Raw genomic sequence first — 22,249 nt, 5'->3', positions numbered from 1 at the left:
TACTATGCAGAGAACCTATATAAAAAATGCCATAAACAATATATATAAAAACGATGCTATCCGCCCAAATGAAATTTTCTATGAATTGGAGAAATCACATACTTTTTTGATATGAGAAAGTTTTTAGTAAAATTTGCTTGGTTTTAAAACGGAATACCCTTCAATATTTTCAAAAAACATTTTCGATAGAAAAGTAGACTTAATGGCCCAAAAAGTTTCAAATTTGGTTTATAGGTTGAAGCTGATCATGAAACGATGTGAACAAAGAATAGTCAAAGCGAGGTACTTCGGCTGTTTCCTTATATTATTTCACAAACAAATAATAAAGAATGTTCGAAGTAAATTTCACATTAACTTTAACAAGAAACACCAAGAATTTATTTACATTTAAAAAATTATATAGCAAGTATCATGCAACTAACAATCAAATATTTAAATAAAATATCTGTCTTCGTTCAAAGCAATTAACGTTGACCCTGTCCTCTAAAGCATATCTTTCTTAGTCTTCTGTTTTTCTTTCCGATACTCTCTCCTGAAACGATCAAATTTACATGACAAAAGATGTTCAAGCTTCAATAATTCATATCTTTAAAAATTCGTGCATGAAAGAAGCTTTTGTTTTAAAAACGTTACAAAAAACACCAAGAGCAAGCATGAGGCCGTCAGCTCGTCGCCATTCGACTATCCCGTACATTCGGTCTGAATAACAAGTTCTAGCAAAGCAAGTTCTCTGGTTCCCCCCCGCTGATGTAAACAATGTTTTCACGATTCACACGACTTTGTTTAGATGAAAATTTTACAACTGACATTAATACTGATTTAAAATATTCAAATTCTCACATTAAAGCTCATAATTCATGCATTAAAAACGCCTATTTCGACAGAAATGCTGTAAAATACCTTGACTGCCATCTCGGGCCTGAATTCCAAACTCTTCCGAAAGACGGCAACCTTCAATGAAAATAAGGAGCATTAGTTTTAAATCATTTAATTTACCTATCATTAATACATCTTACTGACACTCGCAAGCTCCAAAAGTATTGATTCCCGAGACAGATTTGATCCCAAAAACATTGGGATATCTTAAGTACATCGATTCCAAACAGCATCTTGTGAGGGAGCACCCCTCCACAGCAGGCGGATCTTTCTGGCGATCAGTGATCACCTCAGAGGATCTCCTTGTAGGATGGTTGGTAGACCATCACCCTAATACTCAATGTTGCTATGTGTTATTGTAATTGCCATAGGTATGTCATGTAATATAATATATTTTGTTGAAATAAGTCTATCATTCCGAATCTTTGGTCACATGTAGAAGACTAATAAAAGGAGGGAAAAGGAGGAAAAAAGAAGAAAAAAAGAGAAAGAGATGACAAAAACGCAAGAAAGGAAAATAGAAGAAATAAAATTAAGAAAGAGATGAAATAAACATGCTCACGTTTTATGCCCTGGGGAGTGTCAGACGAAAACGCTTAAAGCCAATATATTATAAAATGCTTGCTTTTACAAAGCCATTTTCAGATACAATAAAGCGAAAACAAAGAGATAGAAGAAGAAGATCAAAGAAAGAAGAAGAAGAAAAAATGAAGATAACAGAGAGAAAAAGATGATAAAAATGCTCGACTCACCAGTCATCTGACGTCTCTGCAGAGTGATCAAAATTTGCACCGACGCTTTTAAAATTCGATTTCTTCTTTTGTTTTTTCTCGGCTAAAAACAATCATTAACCTTAACTAATTATATTTTACTTTCTGCCTCAAACGGACCAAGCAAGAAATGGTTAAAATAACAGTATAAAATTATTACATTATTACTTGGAGTGACACGAGGGAGAGTCATTATATCATTACCCCAGGTAAAGCTTGGAGTTGAAGCTGAGAACCGTCCTGTCCTCAACACCAAGCGTGATTATATGATACCTTGTTGTACGAAATAAAGAAAAGTCCGAAGGTCCAAGGTTAGGTACCACAGATTTCAAACATTAAATGAAAACTGATGGACACGTTGATTGATTGAAAGTATTTCACCAATCTTCAGAAAAGGACAGTATCGGTAAGATCTTTACAACTGAGAACTCAAATAAAAAGAAGATAGCCGTGAAATAAAACACAAAGGCTGATTCACCATGACGTAAAAATTCTTGGTAAGATGGTCCAATGGCAGGTTCAGATGAAGGCTGCAAGGAAAAGAGGCAGGGATAAATGATCTTGCAAGATGTCATTTTCATATAATTTTGTTTCATATAATTTCGATCGCTAGTGGTGAGGATGGTCTTTCCATACCTGGAATGCCAGTAAACAACAAACTTTTTGATGCTTTGAGCGTATTTTTCCAAGGGCAAATTGAGTAATGTGTTGAGGTGTATGTCAAGTGAACAATTTATTGATAAGCATTGCAATGGAGAATCGCTTGCAATGGGGAATCGCATGAAATTTAATAACGACTAGCAAATCAAACAGATTAACAGTAAAACCTGCATTTTATAGACACTCGTGCGACTAGAAACACTGTCTGTTTTAAAGAAATGTCTGTTGCTTTGAGATTTCATCGAAAAAATTTTTATCGCAGAGAAGATATTTTACAAAAAAACCATTTGTAACAAAAATTTGAAGGCGTTCGCGGTTTTAAAGTTTCTGTTATTTGGGGATGTCCCCTATTACGGGGTAGCCGTTTGAAGGTCTTAATGTTTGACAAACACATACAAACAAAGAGGAGAACCTGGTTTGAGTCATCATCTTGCAGCCAAGGTGGAACAGCCCCTGAATAACAAGATAAGGTGTAGCCAAGAAAATGAGCTCGCAAATTGAAACTATACGAGGGTAAGTGGGAGAAATAAAAAAATAAATATTACACAACTTGACACAGACAACTTGGGTTTAATATTCAAAATCGTCACAGGGTGCCACCTTAAAAAAGTTTCCTTGATAAAGTGTTTTTCTACACGTCCAATCATTGCCCATCGATTATTAGGCATTGAGCTGTAAAAACATTTTCTTTTTCATTTTAGAGGAAGTTCTCAAATAAGATCAAACACGTTTTAAATGTACTTTTTGTCACAATACAATTAAATGTAAAAATAGTTTGCTGATCATTGGTTTCAAGCACGTTTTTACAACGCAAATTTCATTTCATTTATTCGATTGGTCGACTGTTACGTACAGGTTTGTATTTTAATTGCGAAGAAACCGGAACAAATAAAAACATTACCTTACAATTAAACAAAGTAAATAATACCTATTAAAATCCAATGTCTATAAAAAGATCGCATAATACAAATAAAACATTAAAAATGCTGAAAGTGTATTTATTATAATTGATTTCATGGAAACGATCAACCGTTACCGCCATTTTGTGTTTGCAGAGACGCCAAGATAAAGAAACGAGCGTTTCCACCATTTTGCCAGGCCCGCTAATTATTCTAAAACTTTGAAGCTTGATTTTTCTTAATTTGTTCTTGAACTATATTCTATATGTTTTGAAAAGGAAATTTTGGGTCCCCCGACGTAAAAATCCTAACTTCCCCCATGAGTGCAGGTATAATTTTTTAATAACAAAAGATATACCTTGCCATGAAACATATATCTTAAACAAAAATTTGCTTACAGATAAATATCTTAATAATAGTCTACAATATTTTAGTTCCAATGTTTCGATAGGCCATGTCAAAAATTTAAAAGCGTAGAAGTAGACATAACGTAGACAAACGTTGTTCAAATTACATTTTCCAGTACCTTAGCCTCAGTTTGTTCTTAACATGATCTTAATTTTTGACCAATTTTTTAGGCTTCTGTTCTAATAAAATGGCTCTTACAAAAAGCGTAATTGAAAGAAAAATAACTATCCCATGCGTTTACAAAAAAATTTGTCACCTTAAAAAACTAATATTCAAAGCTAGAAATTCAAAACTAAAATTCAATAGGAAAATAAAAAATTCATTTCTTTGTCCCTTACCAGTATAAATGTTTCCAACTAATTTACCAGCCTTTAATAAAAAGAAAATGCACTAGATATGAAAATGAAAACAAAAATGAAAACATGAATGAAAATATAAATACCAAAACAAGGTGCGTGTTGTTACAACAGGGAAGCAAAAATATGTCATGGCGAAAACACTCGTGCTAAACCAGATGAAATATATTAACTTTATCTGTAAGAAGAAATATAGTTTTAGAATTAAGATAATTCCCAGTAATCTGCTGGATCTTCTGCGAAAAGGAGCTTTTTAAAATGAAGCATTGCTAAATTACTTTTACGAAAAGAACATCTTCATCTTTGTTTGGTAAAGTAGCCCCCTTTCCCCGCCCCAAACATGAACGGTTTGTTGAAACAGAAATCAAACGGGCAACATTGGAGCGCTAAAAGCCATAAAAATTATTTGGAGGAGAGAGACGGATGCTATTAAAAATTTAGTTAAGTGCACTAATGAAGTGTACTAATACTTTAAGATAGGGATTTTCTAATAGGAAATTTTTCCTTAATTATAGATAAAATAATATACTTGAAGCAAATAAATTTCAACAAATTCTTGGAGCAAATACTTACATTTTTGGAGGGAGTTACCGACGACAACGTTGGCAGAAAAGAGCTGGTCCGATGAATATGTTCCGAATCTGTTTTAGAAAAAAATTATTAGACACTTGTTAACTATCTTACATTTAATGCAATTATAGGAAGCTAAGGTGGCCTACACTCAGAAACGGATTCAGGCGGCAAAAATTTGGGGGGGGGGGGTGTTAGATAATCATTGGATTTTGGTGCCACACCCCTAAGGTAGCCTGTGTTCCAGACCCCTAACTTGAAGGCGACTGGAAAATGATGGAAACGTTAATAAAGTAAATTTGCATCATATTATTACTACTAAGTGATGTCATACGCCCTAAATACATTTATTTTATGTGAAATTTTTAGGATGAGCACTATTTTTTATAAGAATATTATAAATTTTGTCCAGTCTCAATATTTCCAAGAACTTTTGAGCCTGAACATATTTTTAAAATATTCTTGTTTTTTCAAATCCAATATGGTTTCTGAGGAAAATAGCTAAAGCAATTTCATGTCACTGCGAGGAATTGGTCGAACGAAAAACAAAATTTAAGCAACTTTAACAAAAAAAATTTTCTTAACAATCATAAAGTTTCAAACAACAACATAAAGTTCTACAAAAAAATATGAACACTAAAGTCAATTCAACCTAGCAACATTATTTCGACCCCATCGATGCATATTAAGTTTGGTTTGCACGAATGATATGTAGTTTGCACATTAAAAAACCATACAAACATGTTTTAGAGTGTGTTAAAGAGGGGCAAGGAGATTTGTTCATCCTTGTTTATTGAGTAGTCGATCAGGTTTTAAAGCAGCGGTTAATTGTGAACCCTTTTTAGTAGTACCTTGCTTAAACACTGACAATCAGTTATCTCCTTGTTGACAAAAACGGAGGAACTATCTTTTTGACATGGTATGGCATCTGCTAGGGTTTACTGCTAAACTTTTATTTCAATGAAGAAAAAAATTTAATTAAACAAAAATTTAATTGTATTAATATGAAGTGATTGCTTGCAACATTTGTAAAGGCCATTCTTAAATGTGTCTGTTGATTTTATTTGGTTGATATGAGGGTTCGCGCATATTGATTAATTTAGTTCCTTACAACAAATTCGTTAATTAAGAGTTGGCTGCCTAATAGTATTTACAAAAAATTGCTAATTAAAGCTATTTACTATTTGTGGCAAATATCGGTGTAAACATTCAATTACAATAAATAACAGATATAAATATTAAATAAACTTGAAGCTAGCTGATTAAAATGTTGTGTGTAACCTGCAGTTGCAATTCGAACATTTTGTATTCTTTGACATCTATTTTGCATGGCTGCGAAAAGCTCGCTTTATTTAAGGCAGGTGGAGTGTGTTTCCAAAACTCCTTTGACTGCAAATCTGATCTTATTAGCGCCAAACCTTCTTGTTTCGATCAATGGCAGATGTTTTTTTATCTATTTCTTCAAATATATTTTCCATGAAAGTAGGAATGTAGGTCATCATAGTTTTGAATATTTCGATCACCAACAGTTGCAGATTGCTTTAATGAATGGGTCACCGATAGATCTATTTTCAATACGTAGCTCATTGTAATTAGATTCAAAATCTTGGAATGGAGTTCTAATAGCTATGACAGAGCAACACATGGCAAGGGCGGTCGCAACGTCGCAAATTTAGAGAGTCAATGCACTAAAAGTTAATCTTTCACAGTATATCAATTGAATATACTTAACTTCTTCGCGAAATTTTCTTCCTTTTGACACCTTGGTGAGATCTCTCCTCCTAAATCTTAAAAGCAAATTGCAATTAAGAAGCGACTTCTGTTAAATGCTCGACATTGATATAGGGGGAGGGGTCATGTTGAATAAGAAATGAATTGAATTTGTGAAGCAGTCTCAAGAGGTTTGGCCAGGATTGCAGAATAGCGGAACTGTGACACCTGCCAATCATCAAACTTCAGCAAGTAAAAAAAGCCTAGTGATGATTCAATTTTCAAAAGATGGTTGTCTCGATCTACTGAGCATTTAAGAGGTTCTTTGGCTCCACTAGACAGTCGCTCACAACAACAAACGGAGGTATAAAGAACACCGGCAAATCAGGAAAGGGAAGATCCTTAGCAAAGCAAGAAAGGGAAGACCCTCAGCAAAGCAAGAAAGGGAAGATCTTCAGCAAAACAAGAAAGAGAAGACCCTCAGCAAAGCAAGAAAGGGAAGATCATCAGCAAAGCAAGAAAGGAAAGATCTTCAGCAAAACAAGAAAGGGAAGACCTTCAGCAAAGCAAGAAAGGGAAGATCTTCAGCAAAGCAAGAAAGGGAATATCCTAAGCAAAGCAAGAAAGGGAAGATCATCAGCAAAGCAAGCAAGAAAGAGAAGATCTTCAGCAAAACAAGCAAGAAAGAGAAGATCTACAGCAAAACAAGAAAGGGAAGATCCTCAGCAAAGCAAGAAAGGGAAGATCCTTAGCAAAGCAAGAAAGGGAAGATCATCAGCAAAGCAAGGAAGAAAGAGAAAGACCCTCAGCAAAGCAAGAAAGTCAATAAACTGGTAAGGAAATTTCTTTAGACAAATACATTCTTAAGACTTGGTACACTACATATAAATTTTAAACATTTTCTAATGCAACCCCTCTCTCCAAACAACGGACTGTCGCGACTATTACAACAAGTGTAAAATAGGTAACTTCTAATTTGAGTAACTGGACGAAAGCACTTAAAGAGTAAAAAGCGGTCAGTAAAATGTGAAGCCGGTTGCAAGAAAACCCAGATAGTGACAAAATATCAAGAAAAAGTGGAATTCAATACCAACCCTTGCTTGACAATTCCACCTCTCCACACTCGTTTTCCATCATGCCTGCGGGAAAAAAATAATTTTGTTAGATGGTTTCATCTGCAGTCGAGCACTTTAAAAGAAATCAGGCGCGTTTACAATAACCACGAAAAATACAAAAGGACATTGCTACTTAATAGACTATCACAGTATCTTGATGTCAATATCCACAAAATCATATACACAAGCAAACGGCATATGACACGGGTCATTCAAATTTAAGATTTTTTTCTTATTCGTTATCTTGTCTTCCTTTAAGCTATCTTAGCTACTTGAACAGTCACTTCCTTGGCATCGTATCATACCTAATTTTGCATGCTGAATTATAATCAAGGGTTTAAAGCCAAATTTCCAGACATACTTTTTAGCTGAGGATGATATAAGATCCTATCGAAACGTTCTTCTTATCAAACAAGAGTTAAAATCGATACCTTGTTTTAAAATATTGGAACGTCTATTGAATTATCTAATGTCAATTCGATATTTTGCCTGAACTGAACCTGCTCTGTCTCCTAAAATGATCGGCGCACCTACCCTTATCGTTTGTTCATATCATTATAACCACGTTTATAAGGAAAGCTACGATTGTGAACACAAACATTTTTAATTTTCTACTTTCTAAGAATTCAAAACTTTCGAACGAAACACTTTTCGCACAAAGCTAGCTTTCAGTCAGCTACAATATCAGACAACAGTTTCAGACCTTAATGTGAGTTCTAAACTGGTCCGGCTAATCAACAGGTACCCTTGGATTAAGATTAGAAGCTGGCATAACTAACGTTACATTCAAATGAAATTTTGGCTTTTGGCTCTTTGTAAAGCAACCATCTCCCATACTAAGGGGGGGGGGGGTTGTATGGGTAGAGGGTCATCAAAAGAAAAATCTACACGATTATGACATTAACCAAATGAAGAAAAATTTAGGTGTAATTTCACCTACCAATAGGCGATTTTACCGACAAACTAACGATTTTGTGGGAAAACTGAAGGCTTAACCGACCAGCTTGTAATGAATTTGGGGATTCATACCCCCTTCACCCCCTACACCCCTGCTAGCTACGCCCCTGATCACATGGAAAACATGCTGGAACACACGGATCACATGGTAAACAGAAGATAGAATCAAAAGAAAAATTTGGAATAATACTCAATACAAACCAGCCAGTGTGGTTTTGCATGACCCCATGCGAATTTAAGACTGTTCTTCCTTCACAGGAACTTGAGCTGCTTGGCTGTTTCTACCATTTGATAAAGAAACTCTACAATGACTGACTCTACGGTTTATTGACGCTTAGCAAATACACATACAAGACTGTTGATTGATTTATGAAGCTTCTAACCCTTAGTAATGAAACGAAAGGGTGAAAGGCTGTAACTAAGAAAACAATTTTGTCAGGTCTCGCAGACTGGCAGGAATAGCGTTTTTTAAAGATGCTCGTATTACATTTTCAGCTCGATGTTAATAAGGAGACACTTCTCTGACGATGAAAAAAATTCAACTTGTACTTCTCCACCCTAACTAGCCTTTAATGGCAACTAGTTTCAACCTGTTATTTGTGGATGGGGGGGGGGGCGTAGAACAGGGCAATTCGGAATTGAAAGTCCGAACTTCACGCCCAGGACTACGCGAGGATTTCAAAACAACAACTCAGGGCCATCCTGCTCTAGATATCAAATTGAATAACTCTAACGGTTCCGAACCAGGTTGCACCCTAGTTTAGAGATCGCAGAAGCTTGGGGCTGAGGGTGGTTAGCCCTGGCAATAACCCCCAAAATGCACTTCAAACCATAAAACAAATCACCTTGCCCCTCGCTTTTGACATGTTGAAATTTGAGTCCCCTAGAAAGCTTTAGCCCTCTAATCCGTTTATACTTCGCTGTCTCTGCCCTGGTTCAAACTTGGAAGCAAACTGACGATCGAGCACACTCAATTTTCATCTTCGATGCAATTTCAATAAAGAAGCGTCCAAAATCTTATTTAAAATGCTTCTTTCGCTGCTGTTACCGAATGGGCTTAGGTGTCTAAAATTTATTTGTGTTAAAAGATTTTTTTTGATCGCAATCTTATTCAATAATATAAAGACTAGAGGTGTTTCTCTGCCAGTCTTGCAGTTTAGATTTTATACATGATAGCCTGTGATTTGCATAGCATTTTTAGCAGGTGCTCAGGCCAGCTTGAATTACAAAAAAGTCAATCATAGCCTACGTAAGCTGAGACAAAGCCAGATACAATCAAATAAATAGCAGCCATACCTATGATTCTTAATTCTACATATCACAATTTTACGAGTATTTAAACATTCTAACTCAATAGGATCTTTGGATTTTGCTGACCGTTAATTAAACTTGATGTATTCAAAAGAGCCAGCTGCAGTGTAACGGATTGAAAAATAGCTGGATTTGTCAATTCAAGCTTCCTCGCCCTAAACATATTTTAAGATTTCACAATGACTGCTGATGAGACATATCAGTCTAAATATGCTAAAATAAATTAGACTTAAAGATGCACAAGGCCAACTTCTCCAAAAGTATTTATGATGCTCTATAATTTTGAACTGTAAAAGACATTTATAAAGAATCGTTTAAAGGCATCATTTATAAAGAAATAGGAACGGTTTTGATGAATCCAAGCTGTCCTGGAAATATGTGAAATGAGTTAAGCTGATAGTCATGTGTAGCAAATAGTGGCTGTTGACTGAATTAAAATAACAACTCCCCTTTTAACAATGAGTGGAAAAACGGGCGAAATTCGATGAGAATGTGTTAGACTTTCTTGTCTGCAAGACAAACGAAATTTCTAGAGGTTTTTGTCATAGTTACCAGAAAACGACAAGCAATTAGAGAAAGGTAAGATGTCTCATAAACAAAAAAAACCACATTGCAGCTATCATGCTTGCATCGGGGTATTCTTAATGGTGACGCCTCTAAACCAATTTGTAACAGGCGTTATAAAGCTGTGATCGAATATAAAGTTGGACAAGAATTAGCAACTTCACAAAAAAGCAAATTTTGTGATTCACGCAAGTCACGATGGTTGTCAAAACTGTAGACACAAAGATACCTTTATCGGTACCTTTCTAATCGGTACCTTTGTAAAAGGAATTAAGTTTTTGTCGGCGTTGGGTTGAGGTTACTTGAAAGAATAAATGGCGGTAATGAATGGTCATGTAAGGAAATCATTTGGAAGGAAATGTCCCTTACTCACCCATCATTGTGACAAGAAAGAATCAGTAATGAAATAACAAGCCAAATAATGAAAAGTAGTAGGTAGCTATTTTCACGAATGGATACAGTTTATTCATCACACCTGATCTGAAACTATTTTCAATCTTTCAGCTTCCCTTGATCTGATTTCCTCAGCAGCCTAAACATAGAAACAAAAGATACAAAGAACATCTCAACAAGGCAAACTTTTCTGAAGTTCTTCTTGAGTCTTTGCTTGCAAGGCAAAACATGGAATGTTAGCTTTTGATAAAACCATTTTAAATAGATTGGCAGGACAATAAGCAGTTTGGTTTTCTAACGTTCGGACAAACAGCTACTGTCGCTGCGCTGGATGTGCCATCTCAAGAACATTAAAGGGTGGAAGACAGTTAAGACTGCTTCTAATTTTTATGAACTCCTTTCATAGTTTGAAAATATGCTGCTTATCAACCAAAATATTACAAGCTTCATTGCAAAAAGTTCAATCAAATAGACCATAAAAAATAAGCTCTAAATCTCTTAAAGAATAAAAAGTGTCAACAAAGATGTGTAGGAAATTCACAAGTATCTGCAAGCAGGCACTTCTATCAGCTGCTAAATATGTCAGCTATGCTTTCTTTTCATCAAATGATGCATAAAATTCAAAGACAGAAGCTGCCTATCTGCTTTTATATTAAAAGTTCCAACTGCTTATCATCTTGCAGAAAGATAACTCAGACAGAAAACTGATGTCCTTTCTAACAGGTCTAATATAGGAGGATTGTAAAACATAGTACAAATTCTCATGTATGTCAACATACAATGTCATACTCCTTTTACTCTAATATTTCTTACACTATTAATACAGCTTACACTAATATTTCCAAAACTTAAATTGATTGGAATCATTGAGTTATTCCGTGACCAAAAACTGAAACTGCAGAACTTCTGCCAAAACAGAAGAGAAAAAACTTTACTTTAGAAATACACAAAGGTGTAGACAAAATGGAAGGGGAAAATGAAGGAAACAAAAAACTTTCTTAGAAAGAACAATTAATTGCAAACCTGCATGTGAGATAGATCTTCTCCTTGTGCAAAATTGTCCAGTGCTTTTTTGCATCTTCCTTTGTAACTAAAGAAAATATTAGATTACTTTGGTAAATTGCAGTACAAGTGACAAAAAAGTGCTTGGGTTTTGCAGCCCTTCTTCATAAGTTGATATGTCTTACCTTTCTCACATACAATAATTTACTCACATACATGAATCTACAAATGCCAGACTATACACGCAAGCTACCAAAAAAAGATACAGTGGGAATTTTGCTCAACTTTTGTGTCTGCAATTTCCAAATGGTAATGTAATTTTAGTTTTTGAATACACTTGTACATAACACAATGTAAAATAATACAATACGTCACATAATCTTCTTCTGAGATAAGAAAATCTTTTTTCAGATTGGTATCTCCTCCATTCAATTTCCAGAAATTGTGTGTCTTTTTTGTATGTGCAGAACTAGAATTGCAAGAGAAATGATATCATAGAATGTTTTGAGCAAATAATGACAAAAGCTGTGCACAACTTTGTTCAAATAAGCTCAGTATTTTTGACAGAGAGCCCCAAAAGAGAACTAGTTGGACCTGATAAAAGTATTTGGCAGGAAATCCACGATACAGTGCTGGGTCTACCTAGTTGTTAAAGCACAGTAACAAACTAAAATATACCAGTGCCTCATAGAATGGTAAACTGCTTGAGAAAACACAATTAAATCTTAGTGAATGACACATTTTCACAATCCTTCTTTCAGCTAAATGGATTGCAGACAAATCTGTTTTTTAATTGTTTAATTGTTTAATGAGCCTCATAAAGTTCAACTTTCAGCATTTTTTTTAGATGTCTTTGCAGTTGTTCTGCAGCAAGTTTACCTGGTTCTACTGTTTAACATTTACTGAAATTGTTGGTTTTTGCATGTTTCCTCTGATATTAAAAGTGTTTCAACTAGAGAAAACATGTTTCAATACCATTTTGCAACAGAGTCTTTTTTGTTGCAATGCATAACAGATAATTGTAGGGGGGAAAGCTATTCAAAGTTGACATGTACCAAAATGGTTATACAAACTTTTCATTTCCAAGAACCACATTAACAGTAACAATAACCCAGTACCATATGGAAACAATTCTGTTAAGACTGACAAACAGTTAAAACTCTTGTCTATGCCATCTTCCCTAAATACTTTTTTTTGCCAAGTTGTGTCCAAAAATATCTAAAATTGCTCACTGTGCTTTCCTGTGTAATTTCTTACGGAGACTAACAGGTTACAAATATATCAACCATGTTTTAATTCCACAAAATGGGTTTTTGATGCTTAATATAAGCTTTTGAAAAGTTCTACATTGCACTCTTTTTTCTCTATATAGAGGGAGTTAAGTCCAGTTTGACCATAAAATATACATATATGAAACAGTCAATGGCTTGAAAGCACCTTGTCACAATTCATATGAAATTAAAACCATTACCTTGCAAAATGTTCAAAGACACCTCCAAACTTTATTGAAAATGTTCTGTTTGTGACATGTTTAGGAATTTTCATTTCACAAAAATGACACCAAAAAGATGCACTTGGTTCAAATTCCCCACTGATAACCTCAGGAAAATCCAAATATTTTTTGCATTCTTTTACCTGCAAAAGTAATACAAAATATAGGAGAAACGATCAAAAAGTCACAGTGCACCAAAAAACAATGTTAATTTACAATAATTAGACTATTTTCTGGACTTTTTTTTAAATTGTTTCAGGAAGGTAATCAGGATTCTTGTGAGGATGCTAGAAAAGTATTAAGGATCAGTATCAAGAGCAGGTCATTGCCAGGGTGGAATCCATGTGACACTCACGCCGGACATATGCCAATAAACAATAGAAAGACAATGGGAAAGCATTAGTCTACGCCGGATATATCCAGCATAAGCTACATGGATTCCACACTGGGGTCATTGGCAGAGGAGTAATGCAGCATTAAGATGTTATGCTTCCTAAAATGCTTTGGCACAGTGTTATACAACCTACTCAAGCAAACAGTTTACATACTTTATTTTTTATGGTCAGCCACATAAAATTGTTATCTGCGCTATTTGCAACTGCACAATTTTCAAGGACATTAAACAGCTCCCCCGCCAATCGTTAAAAGATTCTAATCTGGTTACCCAGACATTGTTAAGGTTTTTCTAAAAGCAGCTTACATTTGCGCTAAGAATGGTGGCACTGTAGTTTTTTGGCATGTTGCTCTTAATAAGGGATTTCCCTTTTGCACTTGGCACTCACAACAAAGCATAAAGTCTTCGTCTGGCGCATGAAAAGTTAACATTCCATCCAAACTGCTGTGTTATATGAGCCTGGCACTGCTCTAATGGCGAGCAAGCATATCAACAATACAACATGCGCAAAGAAAAGCAACTCACTTTCGATCCAAATTTCTTTACCAGGCTGTTGAATAATGCAACATGCTTTGCGCTGTATTTGTGTTTTTTTCCATGTTCGCAATGCAGTTTGCACACTTTGCAATAGTTCAGTTCCATAAGCCGGTCGAACAAATGATTTTACTGCTCTTTAATTTAGGCCTAATCGCTGCTGTTGTCGTTGCTGTTGCAGTTCCTTTTGTCGTTGTTGTTGCAATACCTTTGTCGGGTACTGCAATCAAATGAAATTGGAACAAAAGGAAACAAAATGTTTTGTTCTAATTTTATTTCAAATAAAATAACATGTTGCAGTACTGAATCTCTTTAAAAAAGAGAGGGCCACCTCACCATTATCCTTGTGATAAGGACTTTAGTTTGCCCTTTGTCTGATAAATTTTATTGGCTTATTAAAAGGGCATAGGTGGATCAGCACACCGACACCTTTTATCAATGTAATCAGAGATGTAGGAACAAAGAGTGCAATAAGGGCACATCCTGAAACTTTTGAAAAAGTTCCCTTTTCCAAAAGGAAACCTCTTTGAGAATGTGCCCCCTTTTTCTGCTACACATGGTGCCCCTTCTCACTTGTGCCCCTCCAACTTTCTTATTCTTCCAGTTTTCCTGAATGTAACTAACCAGAAAAGATCCAAGCATTGAATATTGTTAGTCAATATATCTTTGAAATGATAAACATGATTAAAGCATCATTTAAAATAATGTAACAATCCACTATCTATTTACTTAGAAGTAACAATTATAACAACGATTGAAATATTGTGACATAATCTTAGTGGTTCGATAAATATAGAAATATGCTAAAATTCAGAATAGTACAAAGAGTTGAATCATAGGACATTATCGATATTTCCATGACACATTCTTCTTGGTATTTCACTGGGATCATATCCATTGGGCATTGACAGTGGGGCTAAAAATGTATAGTCTACGCCTTTGGTACTGTCAGAAAACGTCCTTTTACTAACAGGGAACGCCTTATTTGCCAATTGGCGTTTCCTTTGACAAACTGTTGGCTACCTAAAGGCAGTTTCAAATCATTGAATCCCCTTCTCCTAAGCAGGGGCGTACCTTGACGATTTGGATTGGAGAGGGGGGTGTAAACGGGTATATTTACCGCCAAAAATTCAACTCTTGCTAGTCAATGTATAACTTATTCTTCAGTTATATATTGTGAATTTTAACTGTTTTATCAATATGATCTTGTCAATAACGAGCAAATGAGATCCTTCCACGTGCTATCAAGATATGCATCTACCGGCAATCCATAACATTTACCAACCATCCATAAAATTTACCGACCAACTTTCCAAAATTCCCTGTTCTACATTGTTTCATTGAATTTACACGAAATACAAAATCGATTCTGCAAAGATCCATCACTGTTTATAACCCGTTTACAAGAATCTTACTAGCAGAGGCTCTGAACTTCCAGAGCTCGAAGAAACTTTACAGAACTTTTCTTTTGCGTATCATCACATCACACCAGTATTGAAGTCTTATGTAGATTTTATTGTGTTCAGTGATAATCATTTGAATGTAACGGTATTAAGCCTTCCCTGTTCTCAACCCTCTCTAAACTAAAGTGATTAAGACTTTAACTAAAGTGATTAAGATAGTTTTATAAATTTAGGTGTTCTCTTCTCACTTGAACTGTCCAGCTTGATCAAATATTTTGTCTTTTTAGATTAATCTGCTATCAACCTAAAGGGTCGACACTCAGACGATTTTCCACAATGAATGGTACAAGTAACATGAGCAGCCCGGGACCACAGATGGTATGCCACGGTTTGACGACCATTGCATTCAAACTCACAGCGTCAGTAAGATTCACTGCCATCTCGTCAGTGGTGCTCAACATCATTTTAATCTTTCTGTCGGTGATAGGGAATGGCATTGTCGTTTACACCATCATCTTCACAAAAGCTTTGCAAAAAGTCTCGTTCGTCTTGGTTGGCTATGTCTCCTTTCTTTGGCTACTTAACAGCTTGTCCACTACTGTCTTGCTTACTGTCGTTCGTATTCAAGACTTGCTACAGGTTCATAACTGCTCTCTCAAACTGGCTGCATCCTTTTCTGCTTATTTTTTACGAGGATTGTGCTATATCGGCGTAATCGCTTCTTTCGTCGACAAATACATTTCTGTTAAGCTTCCTAGAAGACGGGAAAAGTTACCTTTGGCGATAATTTATTCTATTGCTGTTGGTATCTTGAATATCGTATGGTTTTCATTTATCCTTAAACTGTTTACAAAACAGGGTGACCTCCCATATCTCACAAGTTTTATCGGCGGAACAACAGGGATATGGTTTCTGCTTTTGATCTTCTTTTACATAGAAACATTTATCAGGCTTCGCAAACTTAAGCGTGTTGGTGCAAGCATCGTAGCAGCCCTTGGAGACAGACAACGTGAGAAAACAGAAGAAGAAGATAGAAGACGTGTTAAGAATTTGCTCATGCTGGTATCTATCCATACTATTCCATTGCTGGGGAAAATTTGCTGCACCATAGCGAGGGCGAAAACAGACGATGGTTTGTTAGTTGCGTATCACTGCCATCGATGGACTGGACTCCTGTTTGCAACAAATGCAGCCATTAACCCGATATTCTACATTCTTCGAGTCAAAGCTATCAAAGCTGAAGTTTTGAAGATGATTGGCTGGTCAAGCTCTTCAACAGTTGTTGAAAGTATCCAGAGGGTGGAAGACGAAAATTCAATAGAAATCAAAGAAGAGACCCAGTAACTGTTCGTGTGCCACAATCTCACTCCTGTTCTGCTTATTTATTCGTGGGTAAGCCCGTTAATGGATGGCTTCCAGGGGAGAACTAGAATAACATTCCTTACCGGGAAATCAACCTCTATGGGTCCAAAGAAGCTTGAATTTCGCACATTTGGTTTAATTTACAATTGTGTGCTGTAGTATAGTGAGACATTAATTAAAGGAATGCATCTAGACTTCACTATGCAACAATGGAAATTTACAGGCATTTTTTCGTTCAAGATGTGGATTACCTTAGTGGAAAGGTTCCCATATTTTAGCATCCCTTGTCACTTAAAAGCATAACAACGATCATAAGGGAGGTCACAATTGGGAGGGTGAAAGTTTAGAGTGGGTTGGAAGTTGCAAGAAGTAGCTTTGTTCATGTTCATAGGTTTTGTTGGCGACAAAAAAATTTGAAATTTGGCATTTTAGGTATGAGCGCAAAATGGATCTAGTGTATTAAAACATTTTATCTCGAACCTTGGCCGATTTAGAACCAAGAACATTCCCAGGCAATGTTCATGAACTTGTTATTATTATTATACTCCATGATTTTTTGCTTAAATTCAACATGACATTTGAAAGGTCTTGCAAAGTTGTAGAACAAAAATTAAAGTACTAGTAATGAACACAGTTTAACAGTGCTGCAACGAGTACCCTATGTCAATAGCTACATTTTGTAAAACAATATATATTTCATATTTGTCTTTTTTTGTTAGCAACCATGGTCCTTGATGAAGGATTACGTAGGGTGCACATGAGAAACGGCCATACCAAATAAAATCCTTAAATGTCCCTCAGGGGTTTCTGGCTGATGACTTGCACCCACTATCACCCCTGCTATCATTCCCAAACTGGGATTGAGGCTGTTACCAGCTAGTAGTTTTATCTTTTATTCAACATCTTTAAGTTGTTGTTATTTCCTTTCTTTCCTTTTACGCCTTTATACAACTGTTCGATTCGATTCTTTAGAGGCTTAGGGTACCAAGGATACAAGATCTTATACTTCTTAGTTTGACCATATGGGTCTTTAAACTTCTTTGATTGATTCTTCGGGCTTTGGCCCGTTGAAACATTACTTTTCATGAAGGGCCACATCCATTGTAAAGACCACAATACAGTCATCTTTTGGCAGGGGCCCACCGGAAATTTTCCTGGTAGCCCGGTGGTCCAGTCTGCCACTGGTTATTTCCTATTCTCTTCTCTACACCGAGGCTTAAACATTTTTGTATATCACTTATGTATCGCCAACCTGCTTGTTGACATAAACGATCTGTTCCAGGTAGTGAATGATCTATGATCTTATGCCCTCGATAAAGGGAAATGAAATTACCGAACGCTGTTTAAAATTGGTCTTGCTGCTCTAGATGCCTCGTCTAGCCTTAAAAATAGTTTTAGATATCTTTATCATTTTAAGGTTTCAATTTGGACCCTCCAACAGGCGCCCAGTATAATCCAACAAGCCTGTGGGTGGACTGTTTTTTTCAATGGTCGGGAAGACCTACCAAGAGAGCAATCGGCCCTCTCGCCCTTCTCTAGCACCACCCCTCAGGAGTCACGACCCCTTTTTTGTTATCTACTGTATGCATAGTGCTAGGACATGATGTTTCCATACGATACAATGGACAACATCTCGGAACATTTACGTCACCCCATGGTGATGCATTTCGTAGTTATTGTTTTTTGTTTGTGTAACGGGTAGTGTAATAGGTATAAGTATAAAAGGGGTGGTGTTATTTGCTGGATTAAATATTGTAGTAATTTTTGCCTTGCTATTTAGAGTTATGCCGTTAGTTAGCCAACTGGGTGTTTTTAGTCATTAGTCAAAAAAGTGCTGTAAAAAAATAATATGGAGGTTTGGTCATTGCCGTTATTTTTTATGTGTTTCTGCCCATTTGAACTCATACCTTGCAATAGTGTGGTCGTAGCTCGAGCAAACCATTAAATTCAGCAGTCTTTCTCTTGGCTTGCAGAAAATAGTCGGCATAGATGGTTTAAAACTATTAAGAGACGAGATGGTGTCTGTTTAGTCTCAACTGAAAGGCTGTTCAACAACTTTCTCCGAAGACTATTTGTTATAACTCGGTCTGTATTTGTTATAATAAAATCTGGAAATGCCTTTAACGGGAGCAAGGAGCATGCACCATTGCCTTTGCAACGATCTCAGTACAGCAGTACGGCAAAACTTTCGACAAGACTACTCCTAACTTATGAAACAACCCTTTACATAACCTAAGCAAACCTTAAAATAATAATTACGTAATACAAAAAACATATTTACAGAGACGCTGGTGCAATCACAGCGCAATGGTGCAATTGTCACGTGATACTGTCCGTAAGGGAACCCTGTGTCGTTACATTTAGCATAATATGACAGGGCGCGGTCCAAAAATCTTCCCGGACCCTGCTTCTCGATTATTCGTTAGACCATCTTAAGAGAAAATTGTTGTTGCGTAGTATTTTGGAGTTTTTTTTTCACTTATAAGGGCATGTAATGAGATTAATATCAGTCAGGTTTCTACAAGGCCAATGAAATTTATTTGAAGATGAAGAGGCAAAAAGTGCAAGTGTTGAGATTGTAGAATGGTTTCGAAAAGCCCGCTACCATGACTGGCGCCAAGAAGAATTTCGATTTGGTATTCTGGGGATGGCCAGAAACTGCATCTAAGATACATTCTGATCAGGGGCAGTCTGGCGTCAAAATCACAGGGTGGCTAGAAAACTCAAGGGCGGGAAAAATTGAGCCACACCCACTAAAAATGTGGCTTAGAATACGATTGATTCAATAAAAATTGATAATAAAGCAATAGGCTAAACAGCAGCAGTACATCGACTTTAATTCGTAAATTTGGACCCAATTGGATCCATACCTTTTCATCTCGTGTAAACAGGCTTTAAAATTCCATGTAGAGTTAAGAATAAAGATCAAAACTTATTTAAATTCTCAGAGTTTCAACTCTTTTCGAAGAAGTGCAAATGAATCAGCAAGTTGGCCAACGACTTGCTCGTAATCAAGTGGAAAGTTTTCTCTTTTTTTGAAATTATCAGTAGCGCTGAATGATCTTTCAAAGGAAACTTGAGTGCAGCTAAGTGTCATCAAGCATTTATACGCGTTGTAGAGGGAAGGGTATGCTGCTAGGTGCATGTTATATTCACTAATTTTTTTATAGAAACCAGTACTCGGGCCAGGTCAGCCCGGGCCGAGTCAGCCCAGATCAACCTTGGCTAGGTAACTTTGTGTTCGCACTACAAAAAATATTACCTGGGTTCACTCTACCCCCTACCCAGGCTGAAACAATGTTCGATAGTAAAGTGTGGACAAGACATTTGACATTCATGACAGGGTCATACATAAATGATATCACCTATAATTTAAAGATTTTCAGGCCCCTGCCCCCCTGTGTCACCATCTCTCGGAACCCCTCTATTATATTGCCAATGACGTCACTCCTCATACTACCCCCCCAGCCCTTCGCTATACATTCATTTAAGGAGAGCAAAGCAAAAAAGCACAATTTCTTTTTTATCAAAAAAATTTGCAGATCTAATGTTGCGAAAATTATATTTTTGATAAGTTGCGAACATTAAAACAACTCTGAAAGGTACCTTCTTAAGCCTGCCTCGCTTGGGATTTCTCCAGCTCCGAATTCCCAGGAAAATCCTTTATTTATGCTTCTTTTTATGCAAATTTTCGTCCATAATTTTGATTCACGTTTTATTTAAGTAATCGAGAAAATCAACAAAACCCGGCCCGATTTACGCTACAAAATCGAAGGCCCGGTTTACACTACAAAAAGCTACCCGGGTTCAACCTGTGTTGAGTTCACCCAGGGTAAACTCTCTTTAATTTGTATTCTAAACGGAAAGTGGGTCTAAAATTGGTTTCCAAACGCAATTGTGAGTCAGCCCAGATTGAGTCAACTGCCAACTCTGATTCTTTCTTGAATAATTTTGAAAGGTTTGCTGCCGAACGTTACCTTTCTTTTCACTTACATTTTTTACCTCCCCTTCCTTTCTTTTCCTGCTTTCTCCCATTGTTTCTACTGATTTCCTTCTCATTTCTTCAGCTTTTTCCATTTCTGCTGTTTTACTTCCATTTCTGTGTCAAAACGTTTGTACAATGCAACCTCTTCATTTAAGAGAAACTTTACAAAAATTTTACACCTGAAAGAACAAAGGACAAATGAAATAAGGGATATGAATGATTGAATATAAAAATTAATAAGCGGGGGGGGGGGTCCAAATAAGCTCCGGTTGGGTCGGAAAGAAGTCGAAAAATTAATAAGCGTCCCCCCCTTTTATTAAGGACCTTAGAGTACAGTATTGATTTCCAAAATGTGCAGTATTGAATTTCGGGATTTGTGAAAATGTCTTTTTGCGGCTATCCCAGATTCCTGCTTTGTTCACAAAATGTGAATTTTCCTCGTCACTTTGATATAGAGTTCATGTATTGTAGTTCTCGTATAACCATCGGAAAGACTCTCTTATCAAAACTTAAAACAAATCGAAATTCCCAGAACCAAAAACAAAACATCTCCTGTAAATGTCAGCATTGCTGTAAATTTCGTAATTTGATCTTGTCGAAGATAAAACATTCAGTAATAATTTATCAGTTGCCCTATGATGCCATGGGCATCTAGCAGAAGCTCACTTAACTTAACTAAAAGAAAGATAAAGAGCCTAATGAAACTTTTTTGTTGTACTGTCCAGACAAAACATGAGATAGTGACTCCGTTTACAAGAGATAAATGACTATGTTTCTATTCAGGTTTTGTAGCTTCTTTTTGTTTTGTTGCTGTTTTGAAATGTTATTATTGATTGTGTATATTATCGTTTATCTGTTTGTGATTTCTCCGTCATGGCCTATACACATGTTCAAAATTCGGGCAATTTCCTCGCTACACTTGCATGGCTAAGATACCTGGGGTTTGCAGGGGTTTGCACTGATTGCAACAACAAAATTTCCTATAAAAAAATATGATTATAAATGTGCAGTATATATTGAAAATTTCTTCAAAATGTGCCGTATTGAAAATTTCTTAAAATAGGCCCTGGCTCTTTCATTGGACCATCAAATATCCCTTAATAGTTAAGTCTGCGCTAGGAATGATAAAGGATACAATTTTTTAAACGTCCTGTGACAGCCTATTTAATTTTGCATTTCAACTAAGAACTCAAAGGCATCTTGATTTTGTATTTGAAGCGCTAAAACCTCTGCGTTTTGTACTAAAAAGAAATTTTGTCCAACTTTATTCAAAAGTCGTGTCTAGTGACAAACTAATGACCAGCTGTACCCCCCCTCCCCCTTCTCCTTGTTTGGAACTTGGCAGAAACACCTCAAACCTGGAATTCTACAGAAAGAGCCTGGAAAATATGAAACTCCTACAATATTAATGGAAGATTAAGCCGTATGTTTTGAAAATAACTTATTCAAGTATTCCAATCTTTCCACAAACTTAAATAATTTTCGTTA

General features: G+C 36.1%; 2 protein-coding genes across 2 annotated transcripts; one reads left to right on the top strand and one right to left on the bottom strand.

Moving 5' to 3' along the window:
- Positions 1 to 292: 292 nt before the first annotated feature.
- LOC135684413 (centrosomal AT-AC splicing factor) lies at positions 293 to 14,208 on the bottom strand. The gene is made up of 15 exons (XM_065199970.2): positions 14,003 to 14,208; positions 13,063 to 13,226; positions 11,962 to 12,060; positions 11,613 to 11,679; positions 10,672 to 10,728; positions 8,523 to 8,602; positions 7,344 to 7,388; positions 6,273 to 6,326; positions 4,543 to 4,612; positions 3,952 to 3,982; positions 2,719 to 2,759; positions 2,125 to 2,176; positions 1,629 to 1,710; positions 901 to 951; positions 293 to 532 (listed from the first exon to the last, which is right to left on the bottom strand). The coding sequence occupies exons 1-15, from the start codon at positions 14,117 to 14,119 to the stop codon at positions 484 to 486; spliced, it is 1,059 nt and encodes a 352-aa protein (XP_065056042.2). The 5' UTR covers positions 14,120 to 14,208; the 3' UTR covers positions 293 to 483.
- LOC135684414 (uncharacterized) lies at positions 6,040 to 17,716 on the top strand. Its single transcript, XM_065199971.2, has 2 exons — positions 6,040 to 7,082; positions 15,702 to 17,716. Exon 2 carries the CDS (start codon positions 15,751 to 15,753, stop codon positions 16,756 to 16,758), a length of 1,008 nt encoding a protein of 335 aa, XP_065056043.2. The 5' UTR covers positions 6,040 to 7,082; positions 15,702 to 15,750; the 3' UTR covers positions 16,759 to 17,716.
- The last annotated feature ends 4,533 nt before the right edge of the window (positions 17,717 to 22,249 follow it).

The sequence above is a fragment of the Rhopilema esculentum genome, chromosome 21 (genome assembly GCF_057945365.1).
Source record: "Rhopilema esculentum isolate cy_ngs chromosome 21, ASM5794536v1, whole genome shotgun sequence".
NCBI classification, from domain to species: Eukaryota; Metazoa; Cnidaria; class Scyphozoa; order Rhizostomeae; family Rhizostomatidae; genus Rhopilema; species Rhopilema esculentum.
This window is presented reverse-complemented; position numbering and strand designations above follow the sequence as displayed.